We start from the raw sequence: 19,655 nt of genomic DNA, 5'->3' as shown, positions 1-19,655 counted from the left end.
TCTGCTATTTATTTTTGTCCTATATTTAGCTGTTAATGTTATTTACAAGAAGAATAATCTCAGAAGTGTATTAGATTTTGTGCTGTTATATGTTTTTGAGCTTTTTACTAACATAAACAGATTAGATTTGTAGGCTAGCATGTATATATGAAGAGGCAGGGTGGTTTTCTTCTATAAATCAAGAAAAAGAAAGAAGAAACAAAGGAAGATGGGCTTACACTATAAATGTGACAGTGACACTTGAAAGTAGTATTCAGAATTGTGGAGGCAAATAATTGTGTAATTACCTGGAGGGGTGGAAAAACAAATTGCCTAATTTTAAAGACTGGAACAGCTGGTGTTTTCTAATCCCTCATCCCACTACAACCTTTTTCGGTAAATGCCCAATGAAGTTTTGTTGTGTTTTTTCTTTCTACATAAACATAATCAACACAGTAAAGAAGATAAGGAACCAATGACTAAGAGCATCAGCACATTTTTTTCTTTCTGTTCAGATATGCCAAATAAATCTTTATCCTTCATTGAACCATCAAATAGAGACTGGCAAATTAGAACATCCATGTTTATTTAATCAGCTCCCTCCACCCCCAAATTTGGGCTTTTTCCCCCCCAGTTCCAAAAAAATATACTGAAGATGCTAAATAAAAACAAGTTGGCCTTATTTGACTTAGTGTGACTTTTTTCATTTAATTTAATGTTTTAGCAGGGAAATATACTATATTCTGTTTAAAATATTTTAAATGGCATTTTTTAACATCTTTATTGGAGTATAATTGCTTTACAATGGTGTGTTACTTTCTGCTTTATAACAAAATTAATCAGCTATACATATACATACGTCCCCATATCTCTTCCCTCTTGCGTCTCCCTCCCTCCCACCCTCCCTATCCCACCCCTCTAGGTGGTCAAAAAGCACCGAGCTGATCTCCCTGTGCTATGTGGCTGCTTCCCACTAGCTATCTGTTTTAAGTTTGGTAGTGTATATGTGTCCATGCCACTCTCTCACTTGGTCCCAGCTTACCCTTCCCCCTCCCCGTGTCCTCAAGTCCATTCTCTAGTAAGTCTGTGTCTTTATTCCCATCTTGCCCCTAGGTTCTTCATGACCATTATTATTATTTTTATATTCCATATGTATGTGTTAGCATACAGTATTTGTTTTTCTCTTTCTGACTTTACTCTGTATGACAGAATCTAGGTCCATCCACCTCACAAATCACTCAATTTTGTTTCTTTTTATGGCTAATATTCCATTGTATATATGTGCCACATCTTCTTTATCCATTCATCTGTTGATGGACACTTAGGTTGCTTCCATGTCCTGGCTAAATAGAGCTGCAGTGAACATTTTGGTACATGACTCTTTTTGAATTATGGTTTTCTCAGGGTATATGCCCAGTAGTGGGATTGCTGGGTCGTATGGTAGTTCTATTTTTAGTTTTTTAAGGAACCTCCATACTATTCTCCAGAGTGGCTGTATCAATTTACATTCCCACCAACAGTGCAAGAGGGTTCCCTTTTCTCCACGCCCTCTCCAACATTTATTGTTTTACATTTTTTGATGATGACCATTCTGACCAGTGTGAGGTGATACCTCATTGTAGTTTTGATTTGCATTTCTCTAATGATTAGTGATGTTGAGCATCCTTTCATTTGTTTATTGGCAATCTGTATATCTTTTTGGAGAAATGTCTATTTAGGTTTTCTGCCCATTTTTGGATTGGGTTGTTTGATTTTTTGATATTGAGCTGCATGAGCTGCTTGTAAATGAGATTAATGCTTTGTCAGTTGCTTCATTTGCAAATATTTTCTCCCATTCTAAGGGTTGTCTTTTCATCTTGTTTATGGTTTCCTTTGCACTGCAAAAGCTTTTAAGTTTTATTAGGTCCCATTTGTTTATTTTTGTTTTTATTTCCATTTCTCTAGGAGGTGGGTCAAAAAGGATCTTGCTGTGATTTATGTCATAAAGTGTTCTGCCTATATTTTCCTCTAAGAGTTTTATAGTGTCTGGCCTTACATTTACGTCTTTAATCCGTTTTGAGTTTATTTTTGTGTATGGTGTTAGGGAGTGTTCTAATTTCATTCTTTTACATGTAGCTGTCCAGTTTTCTCAGCACCACTTATTGAAGAGGCGGTCTTAACTCCACTGTATATTCTTGCCTCCTTTATCAAAGATAAGGTGCCCATATGTGCGTGAGTTTATCTCTGGGCTTTCCATCCTGTTCCATGGATCTATATTTCTGTTTTTGTGCCACTACCGTACTGTCTTGATTACTGTAGCTTTGTAGTAGAGTCTGAAGTCAGGGAGCCTGATTCCTCCAGCTCTGTTTTTCTTTCTCAAGATTGCTTTGGCTATTCAGGGTCTTTTGTGTTTCCATACAAATTGTGAAATTTCTTGTTGTAGTTCTGTGAAAAATGCCAGTGGTAGTTTGATAGGGATTGCATTGAATCTGTAGATTGCTTTGGGTAGTATAGTCATTTTCACAATGTTGATTCTTCCAATCCAAGACCATGGTATATCTCTCCATCTATTTGTATCATCTTTAATTTCTTTCATCAGTGTCTTATAATTTTCTGCATACAGGTCTTTTGTCTCCTTAGGTAGGTTTATTCCTAGGTATTTTATTCTTTTTGTTGCAATGGTAAATGGGAGTGTTCTCTTGATTTCACTTTCAGATTTTTCATCATTAGTGTATAGGAATGCAAGAGATTTCTGTGCATTAATTTTGTATCCTGCTACTTTACCAAATTCATTGATTAGCTCTAGTAGTTTTCTGGTAGCATCTTTAGGATTCTCTATGTATAGTATCATGTCATCTGCAAACAGTGACAGCTTTGCTTCTTCTTTTCCAATTTGGATTCCTTTTATTTCTTTTTCTTCTCTGATTGCTGTGGCTAAAACTTCCAAAACAATGTTGAATAATAGTGGTGAGAGTGGGCAACCTTGTCTTGTTCCTGATATTAGTGGAAATGGTTTCAGTTTTTCATCATTGAGGACGATGTTGGCTGTGGGTTTGTCATCTATGGCTTTTATTATGTTGAGGAAAGTTCCCTCCATGCCTACTTCCTGGAGGGTTTTTATCATAAATAGGTGTTGAATTTTATCAAAAGCTTTCTTTGCATCTATTGAGATGACCATATGGTTTTTCTCCTTCAATTTGTTAATATGGTATATCACATTGATTGATTTGCATATATTGAAGAATCCTTGCATTCCTGGGATAAACCCCACTTGATCATGGTGTATGATCCTTTTAATGTGCTGTTGGATTCTGTTTGCTAAGCGTTTTGTTGAGGATTTTTGCATCTATGTTCGTCAGTGATATTGGCCTGTAGTTTTCTTCTTTGTGACATCTTTGTCTGGTTGTGGTTTCAGGGTGATGGTGGCCTCGTAGAATGAATTTGGGAGTGTTCCTCCTTCTGCTATATTTTGGAAGAGTTTGAGAAGGATAGGTGTTAGCTCTTCTCTAAATGTTTGATAGAATTCGCCTGTGAAGCCGTCTGGTCCTGGGCTTTTGTTTGTTGCAAGATTTTAAATCACAGCTTCAATTTCATTGCTTGTGATTGGTCTGTTCATATTTTCTGTTTCTTCCTGGTTCAGTCTGAGAAGGTTGTGCAATTCTATGAATTGTCAGTTTCTTCCATGTTATCCATTTTATTGACATAGAGTTGCTTGTAGTAATCTCTCATGATCCTTTGTATTTCTGCAATGTCAGTTGTTACTTCTTTTTCATTTCTAATTTTGTTGATTTAAGTCTTCTTCATTTTTTCTTGATGAATCTGGCTAATGACTTATCAATTTTTTTTATCCTCTTAAAGAACCAGCTTTTAGTTTTATTGATTTTTGCTATCGTTTCCTTCATTTCTTTTTCATTTATTTCTGACCGGATCTTTATGATTTCTTTCCTTCTGCTAACTTTGGGGTTTTTTGTTTCTTCTTTCTCTAATTTTTTAGGTGTAAGGTTAGGTTGTTCACTTGAGATGTTTCTTGTTTCTTAAGGTAGAATTGTATTGCTATAAACTTCCCTCTTAGAACTGCTTTTGCTGCATCCCATAGGTTTTGGGTTATTGTGTTTTCATTGTCATTTGTTTCTAGGTATTTTTTGCTTGCCTCTTTGATTTCTTCAGTGATCTCTTGGTTATTAAGTAGTGTATTGTTAACCTCCATGTGTTTGTATTTTTTTTACCGAATTTTCCCTGTAATTGATATCTAGTCTCATAGCATTGTGGTCGGAAAAGATACTTGATACAATTTCAGTTTTCTTAAATTTTCCAAGGCTTGATTTGTGACCCAAGATGTGATCTATCCTGGAGAATGTTCCATGAGCAGTTGACAAGAATGTGTATTCTGTTGTTTTTGGATGGAATGTCCTATAAATGTCAGTTAAGTCCATCCTGTTTAATGTATCATTTTAAGCTTGTGTTTCCTTATTTATTTTCATTTTGCATGATATGTCCATCGGTGAAAGTGGGGTGTTAGAGTCCCCTACTATAATTGTGTTACTGTTGATTTCACCATTTATGGCTGTTAGTATTTGCCTTATGTGTTGATGTGCTCCTATGTTGGATGCATAAATATTTATAATTGTTATATCTTCTTCTTGGATTGATCCCTTGATCATTATGTAGTGTTCTTCTTTGTCTCTTGTAATAGTCTTTGTTTTAAAGTCTATTTTGTCTGATATGAGAATTGCTACTCCAGCTTTCTTTTGATTTCCATTTGCATGGAATATCTTTTTCCATCCCCTCACTTTCAGTCTGTATGTGTCCCTAGGTCTGAAGTGGGTCCCTCATAGACAGCATATATACGGGTCTTGTTTTTGTATCCATTAAGCCAGTCTATGTCTTTTGGTTGAAGGATTTGATCCATTTACATTTAAGGTAATTATCGATATATATGCTCCTATTCCCATGTTCTTAATTGTTTTGGGTTTATTATTGTAGGTCTTTTCCTTCTCTTGTGTTTCCTTCCTAGAGAAGTTCCTTTAGCATTTGTTGTAGAGCTGGTGCTGTATTCTCTTAGCTTTTGCTTGTCTGTAAAGGTTTTAATTTTTCTGTCAAATCTGAATGAGATCCTTGCTGGGTAAAGTAATCTTGGTTGTAGGTTTTTTTCCTTCATCACTTTAAATATGTCCTGCCATTCCCTTCTGGCTTGCAGAGTTTCTGCTGAGAGATCAGCTATTAACCTTATGGGGATTCCCTTGTGTGTTATTTGTTGTTTTTCCCTTGCTGCTTTTAATATTTTTTCTTTGTATTTCATTTTTGATAGTTTGATTAGTATGTGTCTTGGCATGTTTCTCCTTGGATTTATCTTGTATGGGACTCTCTGTGCTTCCTGGACTTGATTAACTGTTTCCTTTCCCATATTAGGCAAGTTTTCAACTATAATCTCTTCAAATATTTTCTCAGTCCCTTTCTTTTTCTCTTCTTCTTCTGGGACCCCTGTAATTCAAATGTTGGTCCGTTTAATGTTGTCCCAGAGGTCTCTGAGACTGTCCTCAGTTCTTTTCATTCTTTTTTCTTTATTCTGCTCTGCAGTAGATATTTCCACTATTTTATCTTCCAGGTCACTTATCTGTTCTTCTGCCTCAGTTATTCTGCTATTGATCCCTTCTAGAGAATTTTTAATTTCATTTATTGTGTTGTTCATAACTGTTTGTTTGCTCTTTAGTTCTTCTAGGTCCTCGTTAAATGTTTCTTGTATTTTCTCCATTCTATTTCCATGATTTTGGATCATCTTTATTATCAGTATTCTGAATTCTTTTTCAGGTAGACTGCCTATTTCCTCTTCATCTGTTAGGTCTGGTGTGTTTTCACCTTGCTCCTTCATCTGCTGTGTGTTTCTTTGTCTTCTCATTTTGCTTAACTTACTGTGTTTGGTGTCTCCTCTTCACAGGCTGCAGGTTTATAGTTCCCGTTGTTTTTGGTGTCTGTCCCCAGTAGGTTAATTTGGTTCAGTGGGTGTTGTAGGCTTCCTGGTGGCGGGGGCTAGTGCCTGTTTTCTGGTGGATGAGGGTGGATATTGTCTTTGTAGTGAGCAGGTCCACGTCTGGTGGTGTGTTTTGGGGTTTCTGTGGCCTTATTATGATTTTAGGCAGCCTCTCTGCTAATGGGTGGGGTTGTGTTCCTGCCTTGGTAGTTGTTTGGCATAGGGTGTCCAGCACTGTAGCTTGCTGGTTGTTGCGTGGAGCTGCGTCTTGGTGTTGAGATGGAGATCTCTGGGAGATTTTCACCGTTTTATATTCCGTGAAGCTGGGCGGTCTCTTGTGGACCAGTGTCCTGAACTTGACTCTGCCACCTCAGAGGCACAGCCCTGATGCCTGGCTGGAGCACCAAGAGCCTGTCATCCCCACGGCTCAGAATAAAAGGGAGAAAAAGAAAGAAAGGAAGAAGAAGATAAAATGAAATAAAATAAAATAAAGTTATTAAAGTAAAAAAAAATTATTAAAAATATTTTTAAAAAGTAATTAAAAAAAAAAACGGAGTGACAGAACCATAGGAGAAATGGTAATAGCAAAGCTATACAGACAAAATCACACAGAAGCATACAGATACACACTCACAAAAAGAGGAAAAGGGAAAAAGTATATATATCGTTGCTCCCAAAGTCCACCTCCTCAATTTAGGATGATTCATTGTCTGTTCAGGTATTCCACAGATGCGGGGTACATCAAGTTGATTCTGCAGATTTAATCCGCTGCTCCTGATGCTGCTGGGAGAAATTTCCCTTTCTCTTTTTTGTTCACACAGCACCTGAGGTTCAGCTTTGGATTTGGACCTGCGTCTGTGTGTAAGTCACCTGAGGCCGTCTGTTCTTCATTCAGACAGGATGGGGTTAAAGGAGCAGCTGTTTCTGGGGCTCTCTCGCACTCAGGCCGTGGGGAGGGAGGGGTACGGATGTGGGGCGAGCCTGCGGTGGCAGAGGCCAGCGTGACGTTGCACCAGTGTGAGGCACGCTGTGTGTTCTCCTGGGGAAGTTGTCCGTGGATCACGGGACCCTGGCAGTGGTCGGCTGCACAGGCTCCTGGGAGGGGAGGTGTGTGTAGCGACCTGTGCTTGCACACAGGCTTCTTGGTGGCAGCAGCAGCAGCCTTAGCGTCCCATGCCCGTCTCTGGGGTTCGCGCTCTTAATCTCCTCTCCTCGTGCACCAGGAAACAAAGAGGGAGGAAAAAGTGTCTTGCCTCTTAGGCAACTCCAGACTTTTTCCCGGACTCTCTCCTGGCTAGCTGTGGCACACTAGCCCCCTTCATGCTGAGTTCAGGCAGCCAACCCTAGTTCTCTCCCTGGGATCTGACCTCCGAAGCCCGAGCCTCAGCTCCCAGCCCCCACCCATCTTGGCCGGTGAGCAAACAAGCCTCTCGGGCTGGTAAATGCCGGTCGGCACCGATCCTCTGTGCGGGAATCTCTCCGCTTTGCCCTCTGCACCCGTGTTGTTGCGCTCTCCTCTGTGGCTTCGAAGGTTCCCCCTTCCACCACTGCAGTCTCCGCCTGCAAAGTGGCTTCCTATTGTGTAGAAACCTTTCCTCCTTAACAGCTCCCTTCCACTGGTGCAGGTCCCGTCCATATTTTATTTTATTTTATTTTATTTTCGCGGTACACGGGCCTCTCACCATCGCAGCCTCTCCCGTTGCGGAGCACAGGCTCCGGACGCACAGGCCCAGCGGCCATGGCCCAGGGGCCCAGCTGCTCCGCGGCATGTGGGATCCTCCTGGACCAGGGCACGAACCCGTGTCCCCTGCATCGGCAGGCAGACTCCCAACCACTGCGCCACCAGGGAAGCCCCCTTCCCTATTCTTTTGTCTCTGTTTTTTCTTTTGCCCTACCCAGGTATGTGGGGAGTTTCTTGCCTTTTGGGAGGTCTGAGGTCTTCTGCCAGCATTCAGTAGGTGTTCTGTAGGTGTTGTTCCACATGTAGATGTATGTTTGATGTATTTGTGGGGAGGAAGGTGATCTCCACGTCTTACTCTTCTGCCATCTTGAAGCTCCTCCTAAATGGCATGATTTTTAAATGTAAATTAAAGATTTAAAAGGAATTCCATTTGCATGTACCTGTCTAACCTTAGAAATAGCATAAGGCATCAAACTTAGCAAATTTGAAAATGGCTTTTTAGTACTCTACATTCATAAAAGTCCACATGTCTTTAGTCTAGTGCTAGATAAACTATTACAGAGTAAATGCACCCATGTAATCAGGACTCAGCTGGAGAACTAGGACTGCACTAGCAAGCTCCAGTGTCCCAGTCATTCCCCTTCCTCCTCCCCAAGATATTTCCTGTTCTGACTTCTAACAGAACAAATTTATTTTTTTCTGTTTTATAAATTTTTTAAAAGTTTCTTGTGATATAAAATTCATCATTTTAACCATTTTATAGTGTACAATTCATTGGCATTTATTATCTTCACAGTGTTGTGCAACCATTGCTACCATCTAGTTCCAGAACATTTTCATCAACCCCAAAGGAGATCACATGTCCTTTAAGCAGTCACTCTACATCCCCTACCCCCCCCCCTTTATATTTGACCAGTAGAAACCCTTTCAAGCTGGTTCTTCTGTCCTTCGGCATATCCCCTTCATTCTTTGTGCACTTCCTTACTCTCTTGCATAAAATCTTCCAAGATCATCTTGTTCTGTCCTAGCCCTTATCCTTTTTGTGGAGAATGCAATTTAAAAATCATTATCTGGGTTCTAGGTCTTCTACTAATAGGATGGCTTTACTTCTAGGCCCTTCAGACAGAGCTAGGACATAAACATGTGTATGTATGTGCATGTAGACATACATGTATATGCTTGTATGTATGACACGTATATATAGTGTGCATATTTGGATATTGCATATATGTATGTATAATGTATACATATATAATATATGTATATCCATATGTGGAATACACATGATATGTGTATACAGACATGGATCTTACATATATTTCATTCTCTATCTTTATCTATTTATGTATCTCTCTGTCTCTGTATCTATCTAAATACCCCCCTCCCAAAACCACACCTTCAGATTTCATATTCTTGCTTATTTCTCTGCCATTATTATCCATTTGAAATCCATTTGTATTTGGATTCATTTCATTTTAGGATTTTCTTCCCATTGTTCTTGATTTTTTTCTTTATGAGTATATGAAACATCACCATAGTTCCAAAAATCTGAACTATACAAAAAGGTATATTCTGAGACTTGTCACTTACCGTCCTTTCTCTTAGGTGTCCTACTCTCCCATCTTATCTACTATGTTCCCTTTCACCCCTGGAAGGGATAGTCTCATTAGTTCCTGGTTATTCCTTCCTGTGTCTTCCTGTACAAATAAACAGATATATGTATATTTTCTTATTTCTCTTTTATAATATACAAAGTATTATACTACAGATATTCTTTTATAATTTTTCCACTTCAAAATATGTTCTGATAAGCATGCCATGTCAGTTCATAGTGATATCTTCATTCTTTATAACTGCATGTTGTATTTCATGCTATGTGTTCACGGTGTGTGGTGCTATAGTTTTTGCAGTGTGTTTGTGGGGTATGGCTCACCGTGGTTTATTCAGTAACTATTCTCTGGTAGAAGCAGCTGACTGTTAACTGTTATGGTATATCCTTTTTGAGCCTTAAAAGCTAAAGAACACCTTAGTTCTTGTCATGGTAAGCAGGTGGAAATGTTATAATGCATTCAGCAGTTGGAGCAACACTTTTTAAATACATAAAATTGTCTAAATAGTCAAGTGTCTTTTGAAGGCAATGGGCCAGCAAAGGAAAGCTTTCCTTGTGAATGGAAGGGAAATCGATGCTAGTTAGGTATTTATGGATAATAAGAGAAATATAGTGTGTTGAATTTCTTTTATTATTTATTCAAATTAACTTCTTAGTGACTAAAATTAGTATGGGGTCAATCAGTTTTTTTTTTTTTTCCTCTATAAAGATATTTTAGAAACTGACAGGGGGAAGAGCAGTAGATTTTCTGTATTTTATCCTGTTTCTTTGTAAAATGTACTTGGTAATTTTAAACTTTTAACATATGTTATTTTTACTGTACACTAAAAGCAGCTTTCAAAATTATAGGCAGAATTTTTGGTTCATAATGGTGTTCATTAAATGCTTATGGAAAAAAATAACTCGTTAAGGGAGTTCTTTGCTAAACTTAATTTTGTTAGTGAATGCTCCTTTCTGCAGTACTTTTCATGGCTCATTGTTTCTACTATGAAACAATATCTTAATATCATAATGTAGCATAATAGCATAATATCATCTCTGAATGACAGGTTTTATTGGCAGTGGAGATCTATTGGGATCACAAATGTTCTGAAAACAAGTAATTCATACTGCAGTGACAGGTTGGTGTTTCTTTTGATCAGTAACATCAGAGATGCTAGAAATCATTTGAAAAATGCAAGGAAATTGTCACAATGCATTTTAATAGCAATATACATGATAGTAATTTAGATTTTAATTACCCGCTTGGCAGCAACTGTGCCACCCCTTTTTTGTATAGTGGTGACTCTGCTGTTTTCTTAAAATGTTGTCATTATCAATGCAAACTTTTTCTTTAAATACTCTCCATATTTCATATTATCTTATTTATCTTCACAAGTCTCATCATCTGAATAGGTACCAGGAATTTGGGAATTGCAATGCTAAAGAGAATCTGAGGCAGTTAATTTGTTACTGACATAAATAAACAGACATAGAGATAGACATATACACACCCATGCAAGAGTACACATACTCAATACTATGAGAACTTAGGTGTTTTGACTATTTTGGCTTTTTGTTTATGGAATTTTTCTGTATTCTGAAGTTAACCTGCTGAAAATTACAAAGTGAATGTCATGGAGAAGGATCTTGAGTCTAGTAACTCTTCATATCTTCATACAAAAAGCACTTAAATCTTCAATCTATTCTACAGTCCCCCAATATTTTAATTTTTTAATCTCTAGAGGCTATATTTTAGGTCTTCATGTTAAGAAATGCTGATTTTTCTTGATAGGTTTAGGTATAATAAAAAAACTGAACAATTCCCTGCAGTTGGAGATGCTGCACGGTGAATTTTGGTATAGGCTACCTACTTTCTGAGAGGAATAAGATATGATTTAACAAGTTGAGCAATAGTTTACAGTGATGGGAATAGTATTTTAAGGATACAGTTCCTGAATTCTGTGATGTCTCAGATAATGTAGGCAAAGTTTTGCTTAAAGCAACCTACCATGTGTTAAACACTCTACTAGGGACTAAAAGGCCATTGTCCTCACCCACATGGGCATTATGCTGTGTCGGCTTCCTGCAGAGCATGCAGACTTTCTAGATTTAGCTTTTTACTTTTATTATTTTAAAAATCAGGTCATCATTAAGTGGTGGATTCACCATGGTTGTATAGAAATAATTCAGTTATTTGAAAAAGGAAAGAAAGTCAGCTCTTTAGTACTTTTCACTAGTAACTCGGAAATACAACAAAACAAAATACAATACAGTATTTTTAATTTGTCATAGAAATGGTATTCCAAATTACTCTCCAAACAAATAAATGAGACAGAATAATGAAGAAATATGCTGAATAAGTCTTACACCTAAACTGAGATGAAACGCAGGCATCGAGGCAGGTACAAATGAATCTGTTCTAAGACAGGTCAAAGGAAATGGTTACTATTACCTTTAATAGTTACATAGCAAAAGAATGAATGTTTGATTTTAGAGAAAGAGAACAGGTAAGGGAAATACGTTGTGAAAGGGTATATTACTTTTTGTACCTTAGAATATTTTTTAATAAAAAATGACAAGAGTAGTGTATGTACTTTTCTTTTTATCCTGCATATGGTATTTTAGAGTAAAATTTACTAAGGGATTAAAAAAGGTTTAAAAACTATGTTGGATAAATATCATTCTAATTTTTGTGATGTCAGGCGGACATCCTTCTCTCGCTAATGTGTTTTGATGCCACGGGATAAAGCTTTCTAAGTATTTTCATCTTCATGGCTAATGGACTTAGAGATAGGCAGACGTGAGTATCCTCCTCTTCCTGGCTGCCTGCTTCCTTTGAAGTTATGTAAAATGAAAGAAACACTGGAAGGGCTTTGTTTAAAAGGAATATTTCTGATTACTCATGTAACATAATATTTTCTCCCCTCAATTTCCTTTCTTTTGTACCTGTATTTGGTAGTAATATAATAAAAGGGGGGAAATGGTGCTGAAAACTAATCTCCCAATTATCTGGTCTATTTCCTATGTCTTTACATTGAAATAGTCCTTTCTAGCTAAGCATTCATTCTTCAGAATTTTTTTTTGGTGTGACTTATCTGCCTCTCCTTTCTTGTTGTAATCCTTAGTCCATGTGTGCCTTCCATTTTATAACCTCATTCATTCATTGAATGCTAGGCACTTTACCAGGGACTGATGACGCAGTGCTGAATTAGGCTCCCAGAAGCAGACGCTGCCCTAGTAGATGTGTTCTAATGGAGAAGATGATACCACACAGAGGTGCTGACTATTCCCAGGAGGTTTGCTGATCTAGCTTATTGCTTTTCTTCCTGCTCCCTCCACTGTCATCATCCTTCCTGACTTGATCATTCACATAGATGATCAATCTAATACTTCATCCTCTTATCTCCTTTACTTTATCACTCCCAACAATCTTTGTTTTTCCCCCCAATCTCACCCACCCATTACCTTGGATAATATTGATAAAATACCACCTCTAAATATGGTTTACAAACTTCCTTTCCTGACCTACTTACTTACTTAACATTCCCACGTTAAGAATTCTATAACCCTTTTAGAACTGCTAATCTGTTGACTCTACCATTTTTTCATGTCCATCTCCTCCCCACCCTCACCATGCTCTTACTTCTTGTCTTATTGACCTTAGACACACAGTCCTTTGTTATCTTACATAAATCTTCAGTTCATTTGCCTCTCTGTTCATGTAAACTCTGCCCTTGGTTAAATGGAACTTCCCACTTCCTCTGCATTTACACGTCAGCACAGCATACATCTGGGAGGAAGCACACAGCCACACTGACTAGTGTTTTCTGAATGACCACAGTTGGCAAAGCGAGCCTTTAACAGATTACGTTAACAGATATTCTACCACATGGCCTTTGTCAGTGTGCTTTTTTACTTTCTGAAAATGATTTCATATCTCCTCTCATACCTTTAGCTCTGCATCCTCACTTTTAGCTGGTTATATTGCCGCTTCTATCACCGAGACTGTTGATGTAATCAGAATAGAACTGCCGTACCTTACTTCCTAGTCACCAGATCTAACAAGCTACCTGAATCTGTTCCCTTAGATTCTGCTTTTGCTCTTCTTAGAATGATCCACTTTCCCTGCAATTGTGTAAGGTCAATCCTTCCTCTTGTATAGTAGGTCACATCCTCTGTCACCTACTTAAGGGTTTTTTGTTGTTGTTCACTTGTTTGTTTTCCTGCATCTATACCTGTGCTTTGCATCATCAGTTTCTTCCTCTTTGCTTGGTTATTCCCATCAGCATGCAAACATGTTGTGGTTTTCCCCCCAACACCCCAAATCACACTGCAGGTTCCTTTCTAGCTACTGCCCTTGTTCTTTGCTCCCATTTACAGAATCTTCTCAAGAGTTGTCCATTCTTCTTCTTGCTTTCTCCCTTGAATTTCTGTTCAGGCTTATCTCCAATCCACCATTCAAGCTGCTCTTGTCAGGGTCACAGTAATCAGAAGATGGTGACACCATTCCCTTAGTTGTTGAGAACAAAAGCTTTGTCATCATCTTTGAATTTTAATTCTTTCACACCTCACCCCTCACATCCAAACTATCAGTAAGTCTGATCTGATCTTCCTTCATATTGAGCAAATCTATGCCTTCCATCACTGATGTCATATACTAGGCTGCTGTCGACTCTTTTTTTGTTCTTTTTTTGCGGTACGCAGGCCTCTCACTGTTGTGGCCTCTCCCGTTGTGGAGCACAGGCTCCAGACGGGCAGGCTCAGCGGCCATGGCTCACGGACCCAGCCGCTCCGCAGCATGTGGGATCTTCCCGGACCGGGGCACGAACCTGTGTCCCCTGCATCGACAGGTGGACTCTCAACCACTGCGCCACCAGGGAAGCCCTGCTGCCAACTCTTGACCAGACAATATAGAAGGCTTCTAATCTGTTTCCTTGTTTCATGTTTTGCCACTTAGAGTCTGGTGCCACACAGTAGTTAGAATAATCTTCTAAAAATGTTTGCTCTATCTTATAATTTCTATGCATGTTTTTCCATCCACTTAGAATACAAGCTAAAGTCTCTACCATGGTTTTTAAGACCTTATCAGGGGCCAGTAAACTTTTTCTTAAATGGCCAGATCGTAAACATTTTAGGCTAGGGTGTTATGTATGCTTTCAGTTGTTTCTGCTGCTGTTTCTTTCTCTTCTTTCTCCGCCTTCTCCTCCTCTTCCTCTTCTTTTTTACAAGCTTTCAAAATGTGAAAACCATTCTTAGCTCAAGTCATACAAAAACATTTGGCTGTGGTTTGTCAGTCCCCTGCTTCCAGGATTAGATGTCTGCCTGTCTTATCTGTCCTTGTCATCTATAACTCTTTGTCACACTCACTGGGATTTAGATGAATTTTCTTGCTGTCTTTCAAATATGCCAAGTTCATTCCTACCTTAGGGCTTTGTATTTGCTTTTCTGTTTGCTTGAAATACCCTTCTTCCAGAATGCCCATGTTCCCTGCTTTCCTTTATTTTGGTCTCTGCTCAGATTTTATTTTCCTAGACAGAGAAAAATGTCATTTGATCAAACTTACGACTTTTAAATAAATAGCTGCTTCCTCTATTACTCATTCTTTTTCTTCCACCTTTCCCATTTAAGTAGTTAGCACTACATTTTGGCTTAGGCCCCAAACCTAGGAGTCATCTTTGACTTTTATTTCACCAGTGTAGCCACATCATATAAACAATGTCGGCACACAGTAGGTACTCAATATATCCTTTAAGCAATAAATAGCAATTAAAGTTATTACAATACAGAGTGGTGAGTGTTTTGAAAAAGGAATCCATAGATGGGGTGGGGGGGACTCAGTTTGTGTGGCTTATAAAAATATCTTTCCGGGAAGTTAGTTTTGGCCCAGATCTAACTGATGTCTGGGCGTAGCCAGCACGAGGAACCTGCATCGTAGTGATGCTGCGGGTTTGGGTAAGAGGGGAGGGTGTTAAGGCAGGAATCTCAGGTGAAAATGCAGAGACCTTTACACAGTAAATGTTTCAAACTGGAAAAACCTAATGTGGTTGAAATAAAGAATTATTTTTTGCCAGTAAGTTTATTCTTTTTTTCCCAGTGCTTATTGGGAAAGTCTACTTGTTGCCCCATTTAAAATGTTGTCTGCGTTTACCTTCATTCTCTAATCAAACACACAGATAATTAACAGCTCAGCTTCTATGTCTTGAACCAGAGTGGCCCCAGAGAAAAGATTGACAGATTGGTCTCGGTCTTTCCTATAAAGGGAACCATACATTATGCTCTATTTTTTGTTTTGACTTCTTTAACTCAGCATAGTTTTTTGGATTCATCTATCTTGTTGCATTATCAGCAGTGAAGTTTTTTATTGTTGCATAGTATTCCATTGTATGGATATACAACAACTTGTTGATGATTGCTTGCATTGTTCCCAGTCTTTGGCTTTTATGAATAAAGCTGTTCTGAATGTTGTATGGATTTTTCCCCCTCCTGCTTAACACCTAGTTGTGCACTTGCTGAGTCAGTGTATATTTAACTTTAAAAGAAATCTCTAAACTGTTTTATAAGTGGCGGTACTGTTTTACATCTCCACTAGTTGTGTAGGAGAGTTCCAGGTGCTTCACACCCTCACCATTCCAGGATGTATGTAGCATAATTTTGTTTTTGGTTTTATTTTGCATTTCCCTGATGACAAATGATCTTGAACATCATTTCATGTGCTTATTGGCCATTCATACATCTTCTTTTGCAAAGTCTGTTATTCACGTTTTTAAATGGACTGTTTGTCTTATTACTATTGAATTGTAGGAGTTCATTAAATGGTTTCATCTGCTGCTCCCCATCACTTGCATTACTGCCTGAACCATCCCCCCAAGCCCCTCTGTCTGTGGAAAAATTGTCTTCCACGAAACTGGTCCCTGGCTCCAAAAAGGTTGGAGACTGCTGTTTATGAGATATATTTATCGTTGGGAGAGCCAGTCTACCATGGGCCCTGGATATCCCTGTATATTCTTTCTGGTTATGCCAACATGCAAGGCCTGACCATTCTTTATCCAGGTCATTTCTCAGGACTGCATTTACAGTGAAGCAGCTTTAGAGATGAAGTTATATCTCTGTGGATAATGAGCGGGTTTGTTACTGTTCACTATAAAAGTGGTGATTGCCCGAAGCTCAGTGTTCTTCCCTTGTTATACAGTCCACTGTGTGTGTAGGTATCCATCATTCATCAGGGATCTCTGCATCATCCCTGTGGGTTGGTGGGTTAGGGAACCAACATGTATAATAGAGTCCTTTTGTCTCTAACTGAGGAGTCCTGTGTTTTCTGTCAGAATTCATGAAATAGTAACAGGCTAACTTAGCTTGTATGTGGGGTAAAATCTCAGCCTCTGTACAGTTCTTGACACATATTGCAATGTTTTCTCAGTCTGTGGCTTACCTTTCATTTTCTTAATGAAGCTATCTTAATAAAAAAAGAGGTTTTTGAAAAGTGGAAGGTTTACATTTTGATGAAATCCAACTTTATAGTTAGTGCTTTTGTATCCTAAGAAACCTTTGCCTTCCTCAGGGTAGTGAAGATTTTCACTATGTGTTCTTCTAGACATTTTATAATTTTAGCTTTTACATTTAGGTTCACATTCTTTCATGTGGATATTCAATTATTCTAACACCAGTTGTTGAAAAGATTCTTCTTACCCCATTGAATTACATTGAGATCTTTGTTGAGAATCATTGACTACATAGATTCAATATATTTCTGTACTCTCTTCTGTTCTGTTAATGTTCCATTAATTCTACTTTGATTACTGTAGCTTTTCAGTAAATCTTGAAACCAGATAAAGTAAGCCCCTAACTTTATTCTTTTTCAAAATTGTTCTATTGTAGGTTCTCTGCATTTCCATATTAATTTTAGAAACTGCTTCTCGATTTCTTCAAAAAAGCTTGCTGGAACATTGATGGTGATTATATTGAATCTATAAATTATTATTTTTTAAATGTATTTATTAATGGATTTCTTGATATTGAGTCATCTGATCCAGGAACATGGTATAGCATCTTCATTTATTTAGGTCGTTTTTCTCTCCACAATGTTTTATAGTTTTCAGTGTATAGATATTTCCCTTCTTTTGTTAAAAATTTTCCTAATGATTTTGTATTTTTTTGATGCTGTTAGAAAACGATATATTTAAAAGTTTTATTTTCTAATTGCTGGTAGTAGTTAGAAAAAAATTGTTTTTCTATATTGAATTTTATTCTGTGAGTTTGCTAAATTCATGTACATAATCATCTCATTTGCTAATAGACATATCTACTTCTTCCTTTCTAATCTGTGTGTCTGTTGTTGCTACTGCCTTACTGCACTATCTAGGACCTTCACTACAATACTGAATAGGAATGGTGAGAGCTGACATTTCTTCTCTTGTTCCCAATTTTAGGGGGACCAACATGTTGATTTGACCAACATGGAAGTTATAATAGCTGGAAGACTTTACTAATGGGGACATTCTGTTCATTAAGTGCCCTATTCTGGGTCATTAAGGCAAATTATTGTTTGGGTTTTTGGATGCCTGAACTCATCTCTTTAGGAACTTTGCTGTAAGGATCCCATAGAATGTGGATTCAGTTAGCTCCCATTTCATGGAATGGCATATTTTTGTTTAGTAAATTATGACTTGCTATTTATGAAAATCACCTGTTTCCCAGGGCTAATTTGTTTTGCATTATTGGGAATGTTTCCTTGTGCAATGCTGTAGCAAATTAATAAAAATAAAAAGAAATGAAAAAATACATCTAATTTCCTACCATCTCAACTTAGCTGCTTTTGGGCATGTACAGTTCCTTTTCTTCCCATTAGATTTGTAATCTGTAATTTAAATAGATATAATTCTGAAGTTTATTATTAGTTGGGCATCCTCATCATTTCCCATCTGGACTATACACATACCTTCTCAACAGGTCTTTCTGCTTCTGATGCTTCTGATCTCAGAGTAAAAGTCAAGTTCTTTGGTGGCCTGTAAGGACTGCAGTCCCCTCCATCACAAATTTTTTCCAGATATCTGCATGTTTAGAGCTCTCACCTCCTTCAAACCTTTATTCTAACATTCAGGTTTGAGGCCTTCAGAGTCTTTTCTGTGAGACTTTATTTTTGCTTCGACCACCCTGTTTGAAATTGCATCCCACCTCCTAATGCTGCTTATTCCTCCTCCTGTTTTTATTTTTCTCTATAGCACTTAACACTACAGTGAGATGTATGTTAATTATTTTACATTTATTGTCTGTCATTCTTTATTCTTCCCTGTGGAGAATAAAGCTCCGTGCAGGTAGGTATCTTTGTCTCTTGTTCACTGGTCTTTTTTCAGCACTTAGCACAGCGACAGGCACTTAGTAGGGAATTAATGTTTGTTGAATAATGAATGAACTCCAGCTCTTCTCATATGTATTTCATACTGCTGCCAGTGTATCCTTCCAACCCCCCTGGAAAAGCTGTTTGTGTGGTAGTGCTCTACCACTCCAGGACCTGGCATCTATCCTCAGTTATATGTGCTATGTGCTTTTGTTTTTCTTTTTGGGTGTGTGCTTTTGTGTGATGTTTTAGCCTGAAAGGTATTCTTGTCTAAGTCTTTGCCTCCCTCTTACTTACCTTCCCCTTGGCTTCCCTTGTCTGTTCTGCCAAGTTGGGTGTTCCTCCTTTGGTCCCTTGGTGGCATGTTAGAGGAATTAGACTGCTCTGAATAGTACTGTTTCCTTGCTTGCGTTTCTCCTTCCAGACTTAGGTTTTGATAATCTCTGTGTCTGTATTGCCTAGAACTAGGTGCTTAAAGATTTACAGCTTTTTCTGTGTTGCTTGGAATATTAATTTTAATAGGGTCATTCTTGTATTAAGTTTTGGTTTTTATTTTACATGTGCCTAAAACACATTGGTATATTTTCAGATATTTCCTATGTTTTCCACGATAGTCTGGATTTGACAAAGCAATTATTTTAATTTGAAAACCTTTTGATATTATGTTGCTATCTTTTGTGGATACCATGGATTATGAATTTATAGATTTATGGGCAGAAGTAAGGAAATCATCCTCTCAAAATAATGCTACTCAGAGTAGTTGTGTGCTGCTGTTAATATGAAAGGTGGGATTAATGTAGTTACTATTTTAATGGATAATCTTCACACAACATGAATTAAAAATTTTTAACTTATTTTACAGGGAAGTGTTAAGAGTAGTCGACAGATCTCACCTCAGGAATTCATCCATGAACTGAAGATGGAGTCTGCAGATGAAAGGCTCTTCACGTGCCTGGAGTCCCTCCGCGTGTCTTTGACGAGTAATCCCGTGAGGTAATTCGTCTTTCTGAACATGAGGGCATATTACTGAATTAAACAGATGCCATGATCTGCCACTTTTATGCAGTACTTCATGGTGCCTGTGAGTAAATAGGTGGTCTACCTCAACAACTTCTCAAGGTAA

The 19,655-nt window shown here is 38.0% G+C and overlaps 1 protein-coding gene across 4 annotated transcripts in view; it reads left to right on the top strand.

Annotated features, from left to right (window-relative positions):
* DIAPH3 (diaphanous related formin 3) overlaps positions 1-19,655 on the top strand; it is a gene marked incomplete at both ends in the record, with an annotated part of 563,043 nt that overhangs the window by 114,155 nt on the left and 429,233 nt on the right. For all 4 annotated transcript variants that reach the window (XM_082859704.1, XM_082859703.1, XM_082859702.1 and 1 more), the window contains one exon: positions 19,395-19,525. In XM_082859704.1, coding sequence (XP_082715830.1) covers positions 19,395-19,525 — 131 coding nt within the window. The remainder of the gene's footprint in view (positions 1-19,394; positions 19,526-19,655) is intronic.

This window comes from Leucopleurus acutus (genome assembly GCF_964270905.1).
Source record: "Leucopleurus acutus genome assembly, chromosome: 18".
NCBI lineage: Eukaryota > Metazoa > Chordata > Mammalia > Artiodactyla > Delphinidae > Leucopleurus > Leucopleurus acutus.
Note: the sequence above shows the minus strand (reverse complement) of the source record. Positions and strands in the feature narration are given on the sequence as shown.